At 37.9% G+C, this 21,062-nt stretch overlaps 1 protein-coding gene across 1 annotated transcript in view; it reads right to left on the minus strand.

Annotated features, from left to right (window-relative positions):
- Window positions 1-4,228: 4,228 nt before the first annotated feature.
- The window catches only part of LOC134668088 (serine proteinase stubble-like), a 242,815-nt gene continuing 225,981 nt past the window's right edge, over window positions 4,229-21,062 (minus strand). The window contains exons 7-10 of the mRNA XM_063525569.1: window positions 9,525-9,717; window positions 8,828-9,125; window positions 7,457-7,606; window positions 4,229-4,399 (exon numbers count right to left, since the gene is read on the minus strand). Coding sequence (XP_063381639.1) covers window positions 4,262-4,399; window positions 7,457-7,606; window positions 8,828-9,125; window positions 9,525-9,717 — 779 coding nt within the window. The 3' untranslated portion in view covers window positions 4,229-4,261. The remainder of the gene's footprint in view (window positions 4,400-7,456; window positions 7,607-8,827; window positions 9,126-9,524; window positions 9,718-21,062) is intronic.

The following is a 21,062-nucleotide window of genomic DNA, read 5'->3' on the forward strand; positions in this document are numbered from 1 at the left end:
TCAACTCAGCTGACCTAATCTGTGCAGCTCAACTAAATTAAGGTCCCTAATGGTCTGCCGGAATTTGTGGGCTTTGTGTTCAACTCTACTCCACACCTAATTCATTGACCAAGCAATTCAAACTATATTAACGAGCTAGACACCTAAATTACTATAATTATGTGCATAAAGCGCGTCGCTTTAGATTAATCTGATCAATTTGCACAATATCAGAATATTAAAGTTTCATACAATTTCGTAGCGATATAATTTTGTTCACTATCCATATTAACAAATGAGAAAAACCGTTTACTGGGGGCCGATTTTTGAATTTCGATCGCTCGATTTCCTCACTCGAAAGTCGGTGGAAAACGGCGAAATGCTAATAAATTATTTAACGAAATACACGAAATGCCCCCTGCACGTATTTCTTTAATGAAATATCCCATGTAAAATGTATGCTCTGAACATTGATATGGGCTAATTTATTTTGAAAAAATATACAAAATCTACTTTACACAATTATGTGTTCTCGGACTTAAAAAGATCAAGGAGCAATTGATTGGAAAATAAAATAGCAACGTGTATTATTTCAATATTTAATCATTAACAAATGTACTGTGCAAATGAACAATATGAAGTCAACAACATCATAAACTATTTAAACAAAATTAATATAGAATCTTAAAAGGACATCACGTCTCAAGCATTCGTAACCCACTCCTCAAGCGTAGCGTAAAATTGTGTTTTGGTTAACTATTTTCACATTTTAGATCAAGAGAGGTAAATAATCATATATTGTCTTTTATTTGAGATTAAACCCTATACAGTATTATTTGCGTTATTTGACATCTGTCACTCACAACAGCAATACAACGTAAAATGTCTTGCACATCGAAATCACAAAGGAAAACAATTGCACTGCGAACGTTTACGTTCTACGTCTTTTTTTTATTTTAGGATTGGCCGGACACCACCGTTAATCGGTAGTCGTCTAAACAAATCGATATGAGTTTTTCATTTTAGGTCGCAACAAAGCATTATTAAATTTATTATATTTACTTTAACATTATAATAATATAATTATAATTTATTTATTGATGAGGAAATGGATATTCCGATGTATGTACTTAAATAAACTTTGAAATAGATCCCCAGTTAGTTTCAATTTTGACGATAGGTGCGACCTACTCGGTCGGTGTATTAAATACATTTACCTTGCGGGAATATCAAATAATTCTAGCTTTATTTAAATCTCAAATAAAAATTCATTATACGTCACAAATCGATACCTCAGTCTACGTGCCGTGCCATCCAATCGTAATCGCTTGCTGTGACAATCGATTTGGGTTAGTTACATCTCTATATACGTCAGTCATAATGTGTCAAATAACGCAAATAATACTGCATAGGGTATAATCAAATGTCTGTTTACCCCACTTAACCTAAGTTTACACATAAGAAAGACAATCAACTTTTTGCTGCCAGCATTTGACAATCCAGCGGTGGCAGCGTGATTTAATTTTTAACAATCACCTGCCTGTCACTTTCTCACTTGTTAAAACGTGACAGAAATGGTGACAGGCGATAAAAATGCGACCATGCTACCGACGCAGCAAGTAAAATTGAGCAAGTTACAGTCGCCATGAGATATATTGGAGCGGCCAAGGTGTTCACAATATCTAAACACGCACTCTAACGCCTTGACAATAGAGGCGTGCTCAAATATTTGTGAGCACCTTGGCCGCTCCGATATATCTGATGGCGACTGTACAACAAAAAGTCGATTCAACAACATAAGTAACTAAGTTGCGTAAAACTAACTATACAATAATAAGTACACTTATATTACATGCCAAGTATAAAAGTAAATCGTACAAAAGTTTGTGTTCCATTTTTGAGTCATATTTACAAAAAGTAAAAACAACGTATAAAATAATACTGCGTTAAAAACAAAACTTAATGCATACAAGGGCAAGAGTACAATATCTTATTTTACGTATTTACATTGGGATAAAATAAATGCTTCTTTTGTTAGGATTTATTCAGCTTATAAATAAAATAATGAACATATTTACACAAAACTTAACAAATCGCGCGTGGTCCACTTTAGGAAAATTAATACTTGAGCTGAAATTAGATATAAATCACGAACAAAATATCTTTTTTTATAACTAGTAAGCTGATTATCGAAAACAATTGAATTAATCTTCCTAATGAAGACCGGGAATAAATAGTAAAGCCTCGACAACAAGCAGTAATAAGGGCGTTAATTATAGTCCAAAGCTTATTATTTTACTCTTAAGAGCTAAAGACGATGCTCGTCTTAAGTCCTTAGTAAAATATCGTCTATAAAATATTTTTATTTCAATTTTATTAACGAACCTCTCGAAAATTTCTCAATATTTCTCTATGAAATAAATTTATTGCTGATCGAAATTGTTTACTTTGATAAATTGATATTACACACGATACTAAATCAAAACAATAACGAACTAATATTGAAAGTAAGTTTACTAAAATAAACATAAATTAATGCTCTCCCATTCTAGGACGAAATAACTTTGGTACCTAAAATACGAAAGTTCTTCATTTTGAACTTGACTAACATTCATTCAAGGGTAAATTAGAATATTAAAATAATAAGTGAGGAGTGTTTTTTCAAAAGGGCTTATTTTTGTATGGTATTCATAGAGAAATAAGACCTTTTGGAAATAATCTCCTCAAGTTTGCTTGTACATATTTTATAGACTTAATTATTGGACATAAGGCAAGCAGTCTCAAACAGTATCGCACTAAACGATGACCGTCAGCTCTTTCCGATCTCAAGCTTCGAAAATACAGAATATTCTTTTATTAAAATCTTGTGTATCTTCAAAAGTCGAGATCGATATAAAGAAGACTATAAAACGCCTCACAAAACGTTGACTCAAATCAACATTTTTGAAGGTAACTTAGCACTGCACATTCGCTTTTCGTTTCGTCAAATCCTTTTGTATTTTTGCGTCAGTAAACGCTTTCAACGTATTCCATCGTCATTTTGAATAAGTTGTATTCCTTACATATTTTATTTCATAAAACACCTGTTAAACACGAATTGTAGGCGTGTTATTTGTGTCTAATTTTACAATGGATACAGTATTCTTATTTTGGAAATGTCTTTCAATGTCGTCAAATATCGTCAAATAACAACAAAATCTCTTGTAAAGGGTATTAGCTCACTTCTTTCTACCCTGTTTCATTTAACATCAAAAATATATTCTTTAGATCTGTTTCTATATCCGAGATACAAAGTAAGGCCAGCTGAAGTTGAAAACATGAAAAACTAGGTATTTTTATTTAAGAAATACAATATTAAATATTGTTTAAGAAATACAAAAACATCAGGCAACACAAGGCACCTGGGATATAAAAGCAAACTTAACCTTTCGATGCCGCTGTCTGAATTTGCTATTTAGTGAACCTGAGTTTTCAATTTAAAGTCCAAACGGCATACGTAAGGTTAAAAATTTCAACAATTTTATTCCAATACCTATCATTAGGTAAACTCTTTTTAAAACTCCGCTTCGCTCAAACACCGCATCTGGCGAAGTTTTAATTGGTTTTCAAACTAACGCGCTTATCACACCGATACCTTGTGAGAGGGACAGCACGTATGCCGGGTGTGGCCTGTAATACGAGCAAAAAATGTAACTGTAGGCTGTACTACTCATACTGACCAACATTAAAATTTTGTTCATCAACTTGTGGTTTGATTTTCAATACACTTTAAAGTTTATTCTAAGACCCAATGTATTGCGAATTTTGTTATGTTTAAGGCGTGACAAGCAACGTCAATCACAATGATAATTATGGCGTGGCGATGGCATCCATTGAAGACAATATTTATTCTGTGTGAAAAATAGGGACTCTAAATACTTTTTTAAAAGTTTTTGAACAAGGGTGTCACCGTTTAAGGAGTACAATCTATAGTTCGTTTTTTTAGCATTAGAAAGAACTTGAGAGAAGATAAGCGATCTTGACATGTATTTTAATTGAAAAACGCTTTTTAAAAATCAATAAACTATTACTTATGAAAGCAGAAGAATATAAATGATCGTATTAGATTCATAATTGTTACATATTTGCCGTAACTTATTTTTAAAATGTGTTTTTCAATTAAAAGACACATCAGATTGTTTACCTTATTTCCAATGCTAAAAAAACGAACTATATGTTATAATTATTTGCTCGTGTTACAGGCCACACCCGGTATATAGCGACGTCCCGTTCACACACGGGTCTAAGAGTTCACGGTCTGGAGGATCCAGGGCACGAACTTGGAGATCCTGGTGCAGACCCCGGGGAGGTTTGCCTCGCCGCACCCGATGCCCCAACTTATTATGCCGGCTAGGAAGTATCGCTGATCCTTGCCTTTCACCTGGAAAAAGGAGTGTTAAATTCAAATTTAATTCATACTTGTACAGTCGCCATCAGATATATCGGAGCGGCCAAGGTGTTCACAATATCTGAACAAGCACTCTAACGCCTTCACAATAGAGGCGTGTTCAGATATTTGTGAGCACCTTGGCCGCACCGATATATCTGATGGCGACTGTATACATGTGAATTTCTTGACAGTCATATCTAACAAGCCTATGACGGTCGTGGTCACGAGACTTTTTTTTTATTTCGCTCAATAGAAAGATAAAGAATTTAAAATATATTCACGTGATAACCACTTCCGTCATAATTGGACAAATCAACACCATTTCTACTGTTGTACTAACTTGCTACCTATAGGACAAAACTGTCAGGTATCAAATGGGGTAAAGAGATAGGGTAATTCGCCAGTAACTGGCCACTGGACAATAACTGGCCACCCTAAACTAAAAATTAATTTTATTCACCTAAACAGAATTCATTTTAGTATGTTTCAATAACTGGCCAGCCTTCAATAACTAGCCACCTTATACTTAAAATAATTCTGTTTACAGGTGAATATAATTCATTTCTAGTTTAGGGTGGCGATATACTAACAGGTGGCCAGTTACTGGTGAATTACCATAGGGTAATTCTGGTGTATAGATACTATTGTTATACTTGCAATAGGACAATACTGACAGGTATCAAAGGGGTAAAAAGATATTTTGGGACTAAACATGTAAAATAAATTCTCTACAATTTGAAACCACATAAAAGAAACATTGATGCAGCGCATACGTCCGCCCACCATAAGCCTACATCATACGGAGTACACAGACTATATCATCATATGGAGTAGGTAGGTACAGTCACCTGCAATAGTATGTTACACAACGAACGCAGCAAAAATATTTGACACGATCTTATTTGTAGAGACATAGGAGCGCGTCACATATTTTTTGCGGCCTAGGAAGAGTAACATATTATTGCAGGTGACTGTACACAGAACGTCTTTGTACGCTTTATGCATGTACAACAAGATTGAACACTAAAGGCTTACATACAAGACGAGCATGCAATCTAGTCAAATGAAGGACTCGGCAACATGTCGCCTGTGTGACTAATTAGTGTCAGAGCCGAGTATGGCAGAGGTATTAGAAGTACCTACGGTATTATTGATAGAGTACCTATTCGCACCGCATTTACATGTGTACTGAGGCCTCTCAGTCATCCTGTAACATTCATAAAAGCCTTTTAATGAATGTTACATTTAATTTTCGTAATTTTTGCCTAAACTTCCCAACCCGGTAGTGACTGAATAATCCTAAGAATTTGTAGGTATTAATTTCAAATCCAAGTAAGGCAATATAAGCCATTCTTAACAAATAAGACTTCTATTGCCTTTTTTCTTTCTGATTTGTGGAGTGGCCAATTACTGTGGAGGGACTAATAATTGTAGCAGTCACCCTAATTAAGGATTTTTATTCCTAATAAGTTGCGGCAGTTGCTATGGCAAAATGGTTGTATTATTTAATATATTTCATATATTGTCATCATAAAGGCATTACAAAGAGTATTTAACATCCCGTAGTATTTATTCCAAAAGTGCGCACAAGGACAATCCAATGTCAGCAAAAACGCAATCGAGCTTAGATTAAAAAAAGTTATTAGACGTATAAACTAAACTGCTATACACAAGTCTTCTCTCTTTGATAATTATAAGCTTGTGAAATATGTAAACCCTCTAGGAATTTACCGAAAATGCCCTCGTTTACGCCATATTTTTGAAATGGTTGAGTGCACCGATATTTTTGCAATCGATTGTTAATGCCCAGCCCAGCGTTCGCACATTCATTCGCACATCCATCATGTCTACATGTTCGGAGCACTCAGTGCGTTTTTGATGACTTTTTCGATTCGCTTGCCAAAATATTTTACGTGTTTTATTTTCCACTCAAAAATTCGCTGCTGATGGTTGACTCATAAGAGTTATATGAAGAGTTATGTTTAATGAAAGTATGTATTTTCAGGTTAAAAAAAATATTCAAAATAATCTGTTTTTTTGAGAATAGCCTACACAATTTTAGAAATTGAATCAAAACCTTTGAGAAATCTGTAATTTAATTTCTCAGTCCCCGTTGCTGCTACGATTTCATTCAGTTCTACGTGTCAGGACGAAAATTAAGCTCCGTTCGCTGTAACCTGTCTTAGGCCTTCCTACCAAGAGGCAATTTGCAAGGGAATCAATTTGCATACATATTCTACTAGTTAACTATCGGTCCTTAGTCAAAGCGGCAGTTTTGGCACTTCTATTGCAGACACTTTATGATGTGATGTGAGACACTATTTGGTGGTTGGACAGTTCAAGTTCACCAAACCTAACGGGACTTATGTGAGCGCTACTTTTGCAAGCCGGGCCCCGTAAACAACATACCAATTGCTAACGCTACGTAGCGAACAAAACGCAACTGTCACTGTCATACTGACATGGAAAAGTGATAGAGAGACACAAAGCGATTGGATGGCGAAGCGCAAGCGATCGTCACCTTGGCTTGGCTGCCTGGAGAGGTTTGAGAAATCCCTCGACGTCAGCTAACATCTACTTATAACTTGTATTACAGCAGGTATTAATATTATAGGAAGAATGTCACCTTGTCCTGAATCCCCCTGACAGGAGTCGTGTCTACCGTGCTCGTGATTGCGCGGAGGAAGATGTCAGGAATTAAGTAGTATCTAAGAAAGTTGGTTACCTGCTGGAGGACCTGTCCCCCCCCCCCCCCCCCTGTGTGTCCTGTGTGGTCCCCCTGAATAACCCTGGTAGGAGTCGTGTCCCCCGCACTCGTGGCCAGCGCAGAGAAAGATGTCAGGAATGAACTAGTATCTAAGAAAGTTGGTTACCTGTAGGGTTTTCCTGTATCCTCCTGGCAGAAATTGTGTCTCCAGGAATGACCTGACCTGATAGCATGGTTGCGTTCTCGGGCACGACTCCCATCTTGCGCGACTTCAAGTATGGTCTCGCGCGCGAGAACGCAACTAATGCTAGACGGTCTGATGTTTAAAGAGAGATGGTAACCTGTAGTGGTCCCCCTGAGTCCCCCTGGCAGGAGTCGTGTCCACCACGCTCGTGGCCGGCGCAGAGGAAGATATCAGGAATGAACTCGTGTCTGCCAGCTCGCAGGAACATGGACTTGCAGCGGTCGTTTGACACTATTGGAACTTGGACCTGGAATTGTTGAGGGTTAATATTAATAAAGTCATTATTATCAGTGTATTTACGTCCTATAAATAGCTCCAAGGTCTCCTCCTACGAGAGGGTTTGAACTTTAGTCCCCAAAATGACCTAACTGAGATAGTAGATTGAGGAAATCTTGAGTTCATACCTGAAGGGAAGGTTTGCTTATGTTTTTCCCTAAGGTAAAGTATTAAGTACCTAACTACAAAATATTTTTTCCAAAGAATACTTAAAACTAAATATAACCGACACATTTGTCTGTTACAAAAATATAACAATATAAGTCTTATTACTGAAAAAGTCTTCCTAACTAGGGGTGGGTGGAAAGGGTCAAAGGAGGATTTGTATTTTTATTTATAAATCAAGGGAAGCTTTTATCGGATAAACCCATGAAACACCTACTTATTATTGGATCATCTCCGTTCAGAAGGTAACGCAAGTGACTATAATAAGACAACGTACGTGTCTGTCGTAATGAAATTAATAGACTTGTGATTTGTATTTTTTTTTTGTATTGCAGTTGGTAATTAAAGAGTACTGTTATGTTATATATTTCAGTAACCTACCAGTCAGTAGATGAACAGAAGTTGTGAGTATAAATCAGACATTATTAAGTGTTGATCATTTGGTGATGACCACGACCCTCAGACGACAAATCAGAAAGACAAAAAGAAACACTTTATGGAAAAAGTCACTGGCGAGAATCGGCACAGGAATGGGATCAGTGGCGAGCCAGTCATGTTGGAGGCCAAGACACATTTTGGGTCGCTGCGCCAGAGTCGTATGAAAAAAACCGGGCAGTGCGAGTCGGACTCGCGCACGAAGGGTTCCGTACCATTACGCAAAGACGGCAAAAACATCGTTTGTTTTATGGGAGCCTCACTTAAACATTTATTTTATTTTGTTTTTAGTATTTTTTGTTATAGCGGCAACAGAAATACATAATCTGTGAAAATATCAACTGTCTGGCTATCACGGTTCATGAGATACAGCCTGGTGACAGACGGACAGACGGACAGACGGACAGACGGACAGACGGACAGACGGACAGACGGACAGACGGACAGACGGACAGACGGACAGACGGACAGACGGACAGACGGACAGACGGACAGACGGACAGACGGACAGACGGACAGACGGACATCGGAATCTTAGTAATAGCGTCCCGTTTTTACCCTTTGGGTACGGAATCCTAAAAAGTCAGCTTACCTCTTGCAAAATAGACGGCAGAACTCCACCCTCCGATAATCTTCCCCAGCCCGTCACCGTCGCATTCTCCCCCACCAGCAAATCATCCGTCGCCGGCAAACAGATCGGAGAGATATGCGGCGCGAACACCAACGTCGACTCCAGTTTAACCAGAGCCAGGTCATATTCGTAGGTGAAGAAGTTGTATTTTGGATGGACTGCTTTCCGAGCCACTCCTTGCTCCACGAAGGGGTATTGCTCGGATACTGAGGAGAAGTCGTATTCGCCGACTCGTATCCGGATTTGTGAGGTTAGAAGGCTGTGGAAAATTGAAAAGTAAACTTTAGTCGCAGGATCGTATAAAATAGTTAAATGTCACAACACTTACAACATTTACATTATATTAGAGGTTATTTATTTATAATTATGAATTACGTCAAGCAATGGTATTATGTTAGTGTTTAAGTGCTAAACCCGTCTTGGCCCGGACCCGGATTGTTTTAGCGTTAGTCAGTCATTCTTTAAGGTAATTACGACCTTATACCTTTTAGATGTTTCAACAGATAATAAAACTGACTCCTCAACGCAATGACTAGCGCTAGCAATCCAGTCCTCATTTATTATGATAGCTCCACCATATCTGTGCGTCGAACCTGAATAAGGACGTCCTCCTGACTGAAATCTGCCACGACCACCGCCCGAAGAAGATAATACTTACTCATCAACGCAATGGCCAGCGGTAGCAATCCAGCCCTCATTGATGATGGCCCCGCCGCATCTGTGTGTCGAAGAGAAGCTGAAGAAGGAAGTTCTCCTGACTGAGACCTGCCACGGCCAGCGCCCGAAGCTGGAGTCCTTGCCGCCCATTATCCTCATCTCTGGGCGCGGCCACATTGCTGTGACGCCGCATTCTGGAAACACCAAGAGAATGTCGATATACATTTATGCAGAAACAGTGAATAGTGAATAATGTGCACGAACGGCACGAAGTGCAGCCGCCGCAAGCACTCGAGCCTGAGGAAGGACCCCCGAAGGGCCCGAAACATGTCGCCAATAGCGACTAGAAATTCAAGTGAGTGAAACCGTTGTCGTCTAAACAGTTTAAAATATGTCTCACGAAAGTTTAATTTAAAATAATCTGAATGCTTTTAAAAAATAGAACAAGTCACTTGAGGGAGACCTTTTTGTTTAATTGAATTATGTAATACTTACCTAGTAAGTAAAAAAGAAAGGTAAGTATCTACTTTAATTATTATTCTTAGTCTAAGGCTAAGTTATCATCACCTACCTGTCTACCATCTAAGAGTCTCAGCGGAAAGAAAAAAGTCGTGAAATTTATGGGGCCCAATACATTCCACGACTTTTCTCTTTCCGAACAGACCAAACTTATCCGCAAAACCAAACTCACTGTCGAGATCAAATTACCATCTCTTCCACTCTTGCTACAACTATGCAAGTGAGAATGCTCAGTTTTACGACCCCGGTCATCATCAATCCGCGGAACCAACTGACAAAGAGTAAAGTGGGCCTTACATATTTTCCTGCTTATTTTTTGACCATAATATATGTCTGTCTCCGTTTAGCATAATAAGAATATTTCCGTTTCTGGATCAACCTTCTTCATTTTTACTTAAAATCAAAACATCTGATATCTTAGACGAATATCAGAGCATAACATAATTTAACAAAATATTTGAAGTATTACCATTTTAAATAATTTTCAGCATAATGTTTTTCTTCAAATATAAATCCTGTCTTTGCTAATTAGCGTCGAGTAGGTATCAACAAGACTTGATAATACTTAATACCAGCTCATAATCGCACTTCAGAACAATGTTGCATGTTACTAATGATGTTAATACTCCAATCTGTCTTAACTTATGCCACGAAGTCAGAAACTGTATCATAACATCATAAATAACAACAGTGTTGGCAAATCCAAATAACATTAATAAAGTTTATTTTACTCGTACCTTATCATAAGCACAGAATAAAATAAATAATAGTACTAGGTACAGAAGACTCACTCTGTAACAAAACGCGTCTATTACGATCAGCACAGATATGGCCGCTAGGTGGCGACAGCGCCACGCACGGCTTATGGCTTTCCCCAAAATTGGGGTGAAACGGATGTACTTTTAGCTACCTGTAGCAAAGCGACGAAATCGCGGAGTGAGCTGCGCCTGTCATAAGTTAGAGTCTGAGCGGAAAGAGAGAATCGTGAAATATATGAGATCCAATACTTTCTACGGCTCTTCTCTTTCCGCAAAGTCTATAACTTTGATCATTCTACCAGATTTTCGATAAGTAGCGAATTCTTTTTTTATTCCAATCCATAGGACATTATTATACCAAAAATTGCCTCCCTGTCTTTTTTTTAAGATGACTTTTGTAGAATATAGGGACAGCACGTTGGATTTGGGAAAATCATACCTATTTAAACAACATGGTAAACGTTCCTATATTTATTCTTTTCATATTACCAAAAAGAATAGATAGTATAGAGGGGTCCTGTCATTGTAAATGTTGTAGTCTCTGTAAATTTACTGCCATCTATCGACACACGACTATAACTCAAAATAAACACGTATAAAATTATCCAAAAAATGAATATATTATATGGATAAATGATTTTATTATTTTTATATCATTTTGACCCATGTTCATTCACTGATAATATCTATGTGTTAAAATTGTTAAATATGAAACGGTGTCGTCACGCCATCTAGCCGAACATAGGCCAAAGGTGTGTGCGCCATCTATGCGAGAATGACTTTTTCTTGATTTCCGAAGCACGTTTTTTTCTTAGATTTTATTCATCTTATACGAAGTTACATATGTCTTTGATATTACTATAATTACTTTAAGTAGTTTCATCCAGCAACAAATTTCTAGACCAGTTAGTACAAAATGTGCTCGTTCATGTACCTACAGTCGACGTCAAATATATGTTTACACTTTTGCACCTTACTCCCTTGTAATAAGGCAAAAAATGTAAACATATCTTTGACGTCGACTGTAATAGGGTTCAGGCAATTCCTATTTCCGCCGAGCATGCAATACAGAGATTACATCTGAAACTCATTCCGTTTGCCTGCAAATTTTGTACTTACACCAATAGGACTATTAGGAGACATCAACGCTCAAATAGTTGGAACTATTCCCTAAAAATAAATAAATATGTCGCAGACCGTCATAATGAATGTATGACGGCTGCGTTTGATGGAATGTCAAGTATTGAAATAGTCTATGCTTGAGTGTGTTTGACTGCGATACAGTGACTTTTATATGAATGACCCGAACAGCTTCTTTAATGGATTGGTTCCTGGCTGATTCTGAGGACAGCCCGAAATGAGATGACATCCTGAGTGGAACCGTCAGTCAGATTTGAATTGGAAAAGTGTCGCAGTCAACCTCGCTACATTCCTATAATTAATATTTTATGAATTCTATCGTTTAGTTGTGCCGTTCATGGATTAACATTAATTTATCTACTCCACGTTATCAGAAGTGGCTCCCTTTACCCTTTTCCCACAGAAAAGTATAAATAGAAGTAAATATAGTGGTGGTGAGCCCACTAGTAAGGTATACACGTTAAAATTTGAAAATATTTTATGAAAATACATCAGGTGAGTTGAAACTGTTTTCGATGTATAATATGGATAAGTAAATTGAGTGTAAGGTATTATGGAATCGTCATGGATCGTCTTGCCCATGTCAAAGTTTGATTCAAAATAATTCTAATTACCTACTTTTGGAAGCCCAAACGTTAGTTAGTGCCTACGTTAATTCTTGGGATGAGTTGTCAAGCGAACTTCATGCTTCCGTGAGCCATGGCAGAAGGCCGAGATAGCGCGAGGAAGAAGAAGTCTTGGAAGCCCATTAAACTGTATATAAAATAATGCTAAAGTTTCAATGCTCTGCTGCTTATATTTCTTAGATTTATAACAGTGTTAATACGTCTTTAGAGCATATAATATTCAATGGTTTATTCCATAAACTTCCATAAAGTAATGGAAGGCAATCCTAATTATTGCTCAATTAGTACAGGACTGGGTCTAGCACTATTAAAAAGGTTATAATCTTATTATATTGCATACTTTTTCTACCTTTTACCTTTATATTCATAAAGGTTACATAGTTGCTTACACTGAAATATATAGGTCTATGGTTGCTTAGCAACTGTTATTCACTATTTTGATAAATATGTCAGATACGCATATTTAGCTTCCTATTAATTTTAAAGATCAGGTATGACCCGTATCTAACCCTATATATTGTGCTTGTGCTTATACCCTAAACGTGTGCTACGCATATAAAAATTTACGTTCCAGGGGTAAAGTGATCAATCTCTTAATGTGATATTCGCCTGATGCTGCCCGTACTGGATCTACCTATTGCGACGAACAAGCGCGACCCCCGGACTCGAACAACGTGTATGCTGCTTACCTCCGTGTTCCGGCAGTGCAACTGTATACAGCTAAAATACAAGGAAAGGTTTCGTTCCAATTTCATGAATTTAGGCCGATATTGACGGCTAAACTTAACAAGAAATTGCGGCTTCTATATTTGATATTATTCCTACACATAATTAAATAACGTAATTATGCTGATAGGCCCCGTGCATATATAAACTATAGGGGGGCAGTATAGGAGCCCTCGGATTTTTGGCGCGAGGCGTGCGTGTGTCGTTTGTGCTTCCGATCGATGTGGCCCGCAGGATGGCGGAGCCTGCTATGCACAGAGAGCGTGCTGGCGAGAACAGTTGATGGTAGCACTTGCTTTGGCAATGTACATGTGCGCATGTGTTTCTGATTCGGGCCGCGGGATGGCGGGCCCTCCAACGCGCAGGGCCTCTACAGCTGGTAATAAACTTAGCAAGGAACTAAGGTTACGACTACAACATTCATTCATTCATTCAACTTATACGGAATATACGGTACAAATTAGGTGTCATTCTACTTCTTATGACTTCATGAACAACAATATAAAAGACTATTGGTATAAGTTGGTAAAATAAGGATAATCAACTTAGTTTTATCACGATTAACACACGCATTATGCATATGTTAAATTTGCATAATGGAATCAATGCCAATTCGTATTGCTTGGAATTCATGGCTTAAAAATAACGATTCCAGGAAATCCAGCTTTACAAAACCGAAGTTCCTAGCCTGCAACATCAGGCTGCCGCAGCTTTATAATTTGGTGTCCGGCTGGTGTGGCGGAGACCGAGCTGAAGCATCGCTCCTGCCCACGATGCGCATATCGCAGCTGACATTGACAGACTTTGTTTATTTGGTGAGCAGTTCTCATTTTATTTTCTTAACAGGACATTTAGAACATTACAGAACGCTGTCAATATTTGGCAAGAGTCTGTTTAGTGATGATCTGTTATGTCAAATTAAATTACGAAACCACGAATAAAATTTAGTTATTTCAAGTATTTCGCTATTTAAAGTTTAATCAAAATATATGGTATCGATTGATATTTGGAGCAATGCACCAAAATTCCTATATAAAATTTAAAGATTGATTTGTTTGGTTTTAAAGGGTACTTATACCCACTAATCAGACAGATTACTTATCTAATTAAATCGATTTGAAAGGGCTAAAATTATCGTGTAACAGTACATAGGTTTGTACTTAAGTTTTTAACAAATAAAACTGATCTTGTGTTCTCTTTGCCATTTGATACGAAACTATGAACTGAACTAGACGTCACATCCGAAAACAAACGATTACCGAGGCCTCCGGTGCCTGGGGCTGGGAATGGATTTTGACAAATTTTAATTTAACTTGCAATGTATATATGAGTCAAACATAGATTGCAATTTAGCATTCGCTTCCCCGTTTCCGATGGCGCAGAGGGTATGCATGCATGTGTGGCATGTGTTTAAGATTGTGTTAATTAATTTAATTTAAAGTTTCATAAGACGTTATAGCATATGTTGCATGTGGTACCTATATAAGTGATGATGAAACACCTACCTCCGTGCTTTTAAGTTGAAGTGGTGTTTCGATGATTAAGCATAACGATCTTGTTTTTAAAATCAAACAAAGCAAGTTGTCCAAGTTTATTTATTTATGTTAGTTATTTATTTATGAAAAATATTTTCATGACAGTAAGCCAGCATAAGTGTTTTGTACGATTGTTTTCTTTTCGTTAATGGTTGTAAAAAATAACGAACGGTGAGTGGAATGGTGAGGTGATGTAATAGTCGCTGCGAAACCGATTTTTAAGGACCGAGGATGTAAGATAAGGACCGACTGAGCAATTTTAACTTAATTTCAATTTTGATCACCTGATAGGTGGTGAAAGGTGATAGATGCATATCGAAACAATTCATGCTTACCTACCTACAGTAGGTACCTACAAGTATGCTCATTATTGGTTAGAGGAAATCTAGACGATGATAATTGATAATGCAGTCTGGAGCAAGTTCGCAATGATGACTTCGAATAATTAATAAATCATTAATTAATAAGTTGATATAATGTTTAATATTCTCACGCGAATGATACCTACTAGTAGTACATCTGTGGTTTTTCATTGGTGGTTTAGCCAATGATGGAGATTGCGGATTACGCAATATGTTGTGGTTTTTCATTGGTGGTTTAGCCAATGATGGAGATTGCGGGTTACGCATTATGTTGTGGTTTGTCATTGGTGGTTTAGCCAATGATGCAGATTGCGGATTATGCAATATGTTGTGGTTTTTCATTGGTGGTTTAGCCAATGATGCAAATTGCGGGTTACGCATTATGTTGTGGTTAGTCATTGGTGGTTTAGCCAATGATGCAGATTGCGGGTTATGCAATATGTTGTGGTTTTTCATTGGTGGTTTAGCCAATGATGCAGATTGCGGGTTACGCAATATATTGTGGTTTTTCATTGGTGGTTTAGCCAATGATGCAGATTGCGGGTTACGCATTATGTTGTGGTTTGTCATTGGTGGTTTAGCCAATGATGCAGATTGCGGGTTACGCAATATGTTGTGGTTTTTCATTGGTGGTTTAGCCAATGATGCAGATTGCGGGTTACGCAATATGTTGTGGTTTTTCATTGGTGGTTTAGCCAATGATGCAGATTGCGGGTTACGCAATATGTTGTGGTTTTTCATTGGTGGTTTAGCCAATGATGCAGATTGCGGGTTACGCATTATGTTGTGGTTTGTCATTGGTGGTTTAGCCAATGATGCAGATTGCGGGTTACGCAATATGTCGTGGTTTTTTTTATTGGTGGTTTAGCCAATGACGCAGACAGAATACTACTAGTCGAATAACCTGTTCCATTTTTGCTGATAATAAAGCCCTAAGCAAATAAGGTTATTGCGAACTTGCACTTGAACTTGTTTCGGCTTTAAAATTCTTATATTCATAAATAAAATTCGAATGAACTTGATCGAGCAAACGTATGTAAAGTCTGTTTGCACTTATGATTGTGGTCAGGATAGCCGAGTGGACTTGTTATTCCTGTGGAGTTTAGACTTGGATAGTATTCTTCCCACGAGGACGTGTGAAAGGTCAGAATGGCCGTGTCGCAGACCGTCATAATGAATGTATGACGGCTGCGTTTGATGGAATGTCAAGTATTGAAATAGTCTATGCTTGAGTGTGTTTGACTGCGTAACAGTGACTTTTATATGAATGACCCGAACAGCTTCTTTAATGGATTGGTTCCTGGCTGATTCTGAGGACAGCCCGAAATGAGATGACATCCTGAGTGGAACCGTCAGTCAGATTTGAATTGGAAAAGTGTCGCAGTCAACCTCGCTACATTCCTATAATTAATATTTTATGAATTCTATCGTTTAGCTGTGCCGTTCATGGATTAACATTAATTTATCTACTCCACGTTAAATATATATAGCCTATAAAACCTAGAGAGAACTCGTTAACTTTATAGTTATAATAGCAAATTTTGCGTAGGTATCTAGTCATCTAGCAAACAATAGTAGGACCGTAGCGAACGAAACGCAACTATCTCTGTCGCATCAATATACCAATAGATGAGTGTTAGAGAGAGATGATAACGCAACGGAGTGCAAACAATTAGCGCGTTGGTTAGATAGAGGCAACAAGGTGGCAATGGTTTTGAGATCGAGAAGGGGAACCCTCTAAATTCCAAGAGCCCTTACCAAGGGCCTAGGGGCCTTAAGTTAGGCCTCTAAATCCGAGCGACGCATAGACGTCATTGTCAGTAGAGAACAGTTGTACTTGAGGAACCTGAATTGGCTCCTCTACACGATGGGCCAACGCCGGCCACTCCAAGTGACGCAGCCGTGCGGTAGAATGAGATAGCAATATCACTTGTTCCCTCTAACGCATAAATGCGTCCCTTGGAGTGGGCGGCGTTGGCCCATCGTGTAGAGGAGCCATATGATTTAAAAGGGAAGGGAATATTCGTACTCGTACATAGAAAAAGAGAAAACGTCTTTTTCACCTCAGCAGCTCGAACAAGGGTACTTTGCTTCTTAAAAACAGTGAGCAAAATGCGACTTTGCTCATTGAGTCATTTTGTCGCACTCAGTGAGCAAAATCTCATTTTGCTCACTGAGTGAGACAAAATGTCATTCAAGTGACCTTTATAGTCAAATGTCATTTCAACATACGGGGTCTAATACAAGTTCGATATACTTGCGTTCTATTATCTCTGTCCCTCTAGGTATGTTCTCACTGCTTAGGGTGAAAATTTTTGTGTACTACACAAGATCAAAGTTATTTACATCTTGTGCGCTTTTGAATCCCTTACTACGCTCAAGATTCTAAATTAGATATCTATTATAGAATCTTTCGCTTGCACGGGACTCAAAATAAGCACTCGAAGAAATATCAAACTTTGTTCTCTTGTTGTACAAATGACTATTTCCAATTTTCCATTCAACGTGATTTTTTTTTGTATGTTATTGACACAATGAACGACTAAGTTTATAGGTTTTCCTTTTTTCAAAATTTGCAATTATAAAAATTTCCAGTTTAATGCGAAACCTATAAACCTAGAATATAATTATGATGTTGAAGGTATCGACATCAAATTCAAAGTGATATTAAGATTTAGATAGTGGAAACCGTTATCTCCCGAAATGGAAATTTCATCAAAAAAGTACCTAGGATCCCAAAGCTATTCTCCCGTCTTAACCACTTACCATGAGACAGGTTTTATGCTTTATTTACCAAAAATAGTATGTCAAAGAAACAAAAACCTTCTGATAAGTAGGTATTTAATTTCATTTCCAATTGGCAGTGACAGTACTTCTGTGTTATATTTCCTGTTGCATGAGCATTCCACTAATGAGCTTGCCAAATATTAACGAGCATTGGGTTCCTTCGGGATTTGAGTTTTCATTCCAAAATGGAATGACGTAATATCAACGGATTGATGACGTAATATTATTTCTGGTAAATTAATAATGAGCGAGGTAGCCTGGAAACTGCAGTGTTAAATAATAATTTATTATTGGTGAGTTAACTAATTGGAAGTTTGTTTTAACGACAAAGAAGGACCTAAGAAATGTACAACGCACAATACTAGGTACAACCTTACTTCGCCATTCTATAGAAAAGTGGATGCCTACTTATGTCCGGAAATTGGGTGTGTATTATGATATAGGTAGATAAAGATAACGCCTCCAACCATAGAATATATTATGCTTAGCAAATGACCATCAAAAATGCTTAAGACTGAGATAGACGTTAAACACCATTAAGTCCATTTATTAGTACTTTTATTTTAATTATTGATTTTACATTTGTTTAGTTTCTCTAATTGTAAAACTCATATCGTTGTGAAACACTTGCTCTTGTTTTACATATTCGACACTCGTTCAATGTGTGGTTACTTTCAAGCTTTCAACACTTGTAACTTAAATAGTACCTACGTACCTACCTAACTGAACAACACTTTTCCAAATGGCGACAAGCTTATTTCCGACAGAAAACAACCACAACTTGTGTTAGAATCCATTCAGTTGAGTCTCAAATCGGACAATTCCAATGTTCAAAAGTACAAAAGAAAAGCAAACAGAACGTTTTATCCATAATTACTTGAATACACAGAGTTCAAACACCTTACTAGATACACGAAATCCTCAAACATTGAAACAATCTGCTCAAAAACAAGTGACTACACGTTTGCTCCCCAAATTGCTTAGCTTTCGTTCCAAAATGGTTCTTATTACTTCAGTATTAAAGTCTATTTGGGTTAAATGAGTGTGTGAGCATTTGAGCAGAGCTAAGTTGGGAACAGCTCTTACAGTGCGATAGTGCCATCACCGGGAGCGGTGGAATCGAAAACAAATGCAAGCTTTTTGGCAAAGCGGCTACTTAAATTTGTATTCTTTTTGGGGTTCCTTGCCAGAAACCGTAAGAGTTTATATGGAAATCCATATATATGCAATATGTTCTCTATTGAAGAAACTAGTTTTTTTAGATTCGGGAAAAGTGTAAGAAATTCTCATCTGTACTCGATATTGGCTTCTACGATCTGGAACGATGACAGAATGACATTGAATGTTGACAGACTTTGGTAAGGAAAAATACAGTGATATCACAATTTTCCCGCTGCTGCAACATTGCAACACCATCACTGCAGTAGCAACGCAGTTGCAGTCGCAATCCAGACTACAACAGCTTTACTGTAGCATAGGAGTTATGATACTTATGATTTATTACCTAGCCTATGAACGTCAGCTATAGGTCAACTCTCACTATAGGCTTTGTGTTATAGTCCCCACGATAGCCCAAAGTTTTGCCCAAAGCAAATAGTGGACTACCCGCGTCTTTACCAGTTGTCCCAATGCACATGCATTCCCGATTGATTTAAAATGTCTTAATTAAAACCAAAATATTACTTTGCTAATACGCGAAAAGGTAACGTGCTAGTCAATCGGTGTTAACCCGTTATACTTATTTGCGTATTTTTTACATGCAATTAATGCTGCTCACAAAAATAATACGCAACACATATATATGTGTCTTCACATGATTGCTTGATGCTTTTTGAGAACGTATATTTTATTATTTACAATTTTGGGACTTATTAAATAACTGTCACGCAAAAAACACGAAACACGTGTCGTGTGTAGAGAGGCGAAACACGTGTCGAGTATTGTTCTTTTGGTGGTGGTTTGCTATATTTATTTGTGTATTTATTCTTGCATTGGGAGGGTGGGAACATTAATTGCATGTAACACAAGTAAGTATAACGGGTTAGCACTGATTGACTAGCACGTTATCTTTTTGCGGATTAGCAAAGTAATATTTTTGGTTTTAATTAATATGGATTTCCGCAAAGTAACCCCCTGATTCTATTCACTAACTTTCACGCGTCGATTCAACTGTCCCACCGCATGAAACAACAAGAAAACAACTAAGTAAGTACCCTTCATCGCTTGGAGTTTTCCAAACTAACATACCGCTGTTATGCGTGTCAGGTATGCACTACGGAACCCCGCATCGCAATCAGCACTGGCTTTCTCAAAGTTCGAGGGTCTGTATTGCTGTTTCGTTAAAATAGTGTTGTTAGAACGTTGTCTTCAAATTGCTGATTGTTCACAGAAGAACTGCGCAATTCGGGCGAATATAAATTGCTTTTACCAAAGTAACAGTTTTACGCGAGATATTTTAGATATTGCATGTTATTAAAATAAAAAACTTAGGCAAACTGATATAGTCTACCTGGGTGACAAACAAGCATTTAACGGAGCTCATGATAAGTGGATTCCAATTAATTAGCTATATCGCCGTTATATCGTATGGACCCTTGTAAGTACGGACAGCTGTTATTACCTACTACTAATGATAGCTTTTCACCCATTATTAGGAATTGAAAATAATTGCTAACGAAAAATAACGTGTCATAGCATTAGGGAAGGCACAATACATGATTCGTTTCCTTACACATGGATTTTGTTGGTTTCCAAAGGAAGCTAAGACCCCGTAAGGCCCCGTAGGTTCGTGTTCTCTCGCTCTCGCTGAGCGTAAGCGTGAACGAGGTGGATGTGCGTGCTCGGGACCGCGGATAACATGTTACGCTGCATCTTACGTAAGCGAACAACTCGCGAACGCGACGCGGCGCGGCGCGGCGGGCCCAAGGCAGCCAAGGCGTTCGCGTTTGCAACGAGATCGCCCACGTAGGACACTTCTATTAGGTATCAAAGGATTGATTCACGCCGCGCTGCATCGCTTCGCTTCGCGTTCGCGTGTCGTTCGCCTGCGTAGTTCGATGCGTTAGAACCGCCGCTCGTCCTGCTCA

The sequence above is a fragment of the Cydia fagiglandana genome, chromosome 10 (genome assembly GCF_963556715.1).
Source record: "Cydia fagiglandana chromosome 10, ilCydFagi1.1, whole genome shotgun sequence".
Classification (NCBI taxonomy): Eukaryota; Metazoa; Arthropoda; class Insecta; order Lepidoptera; family Tortricidae; genus Cydia; species Cydia fagiglandana.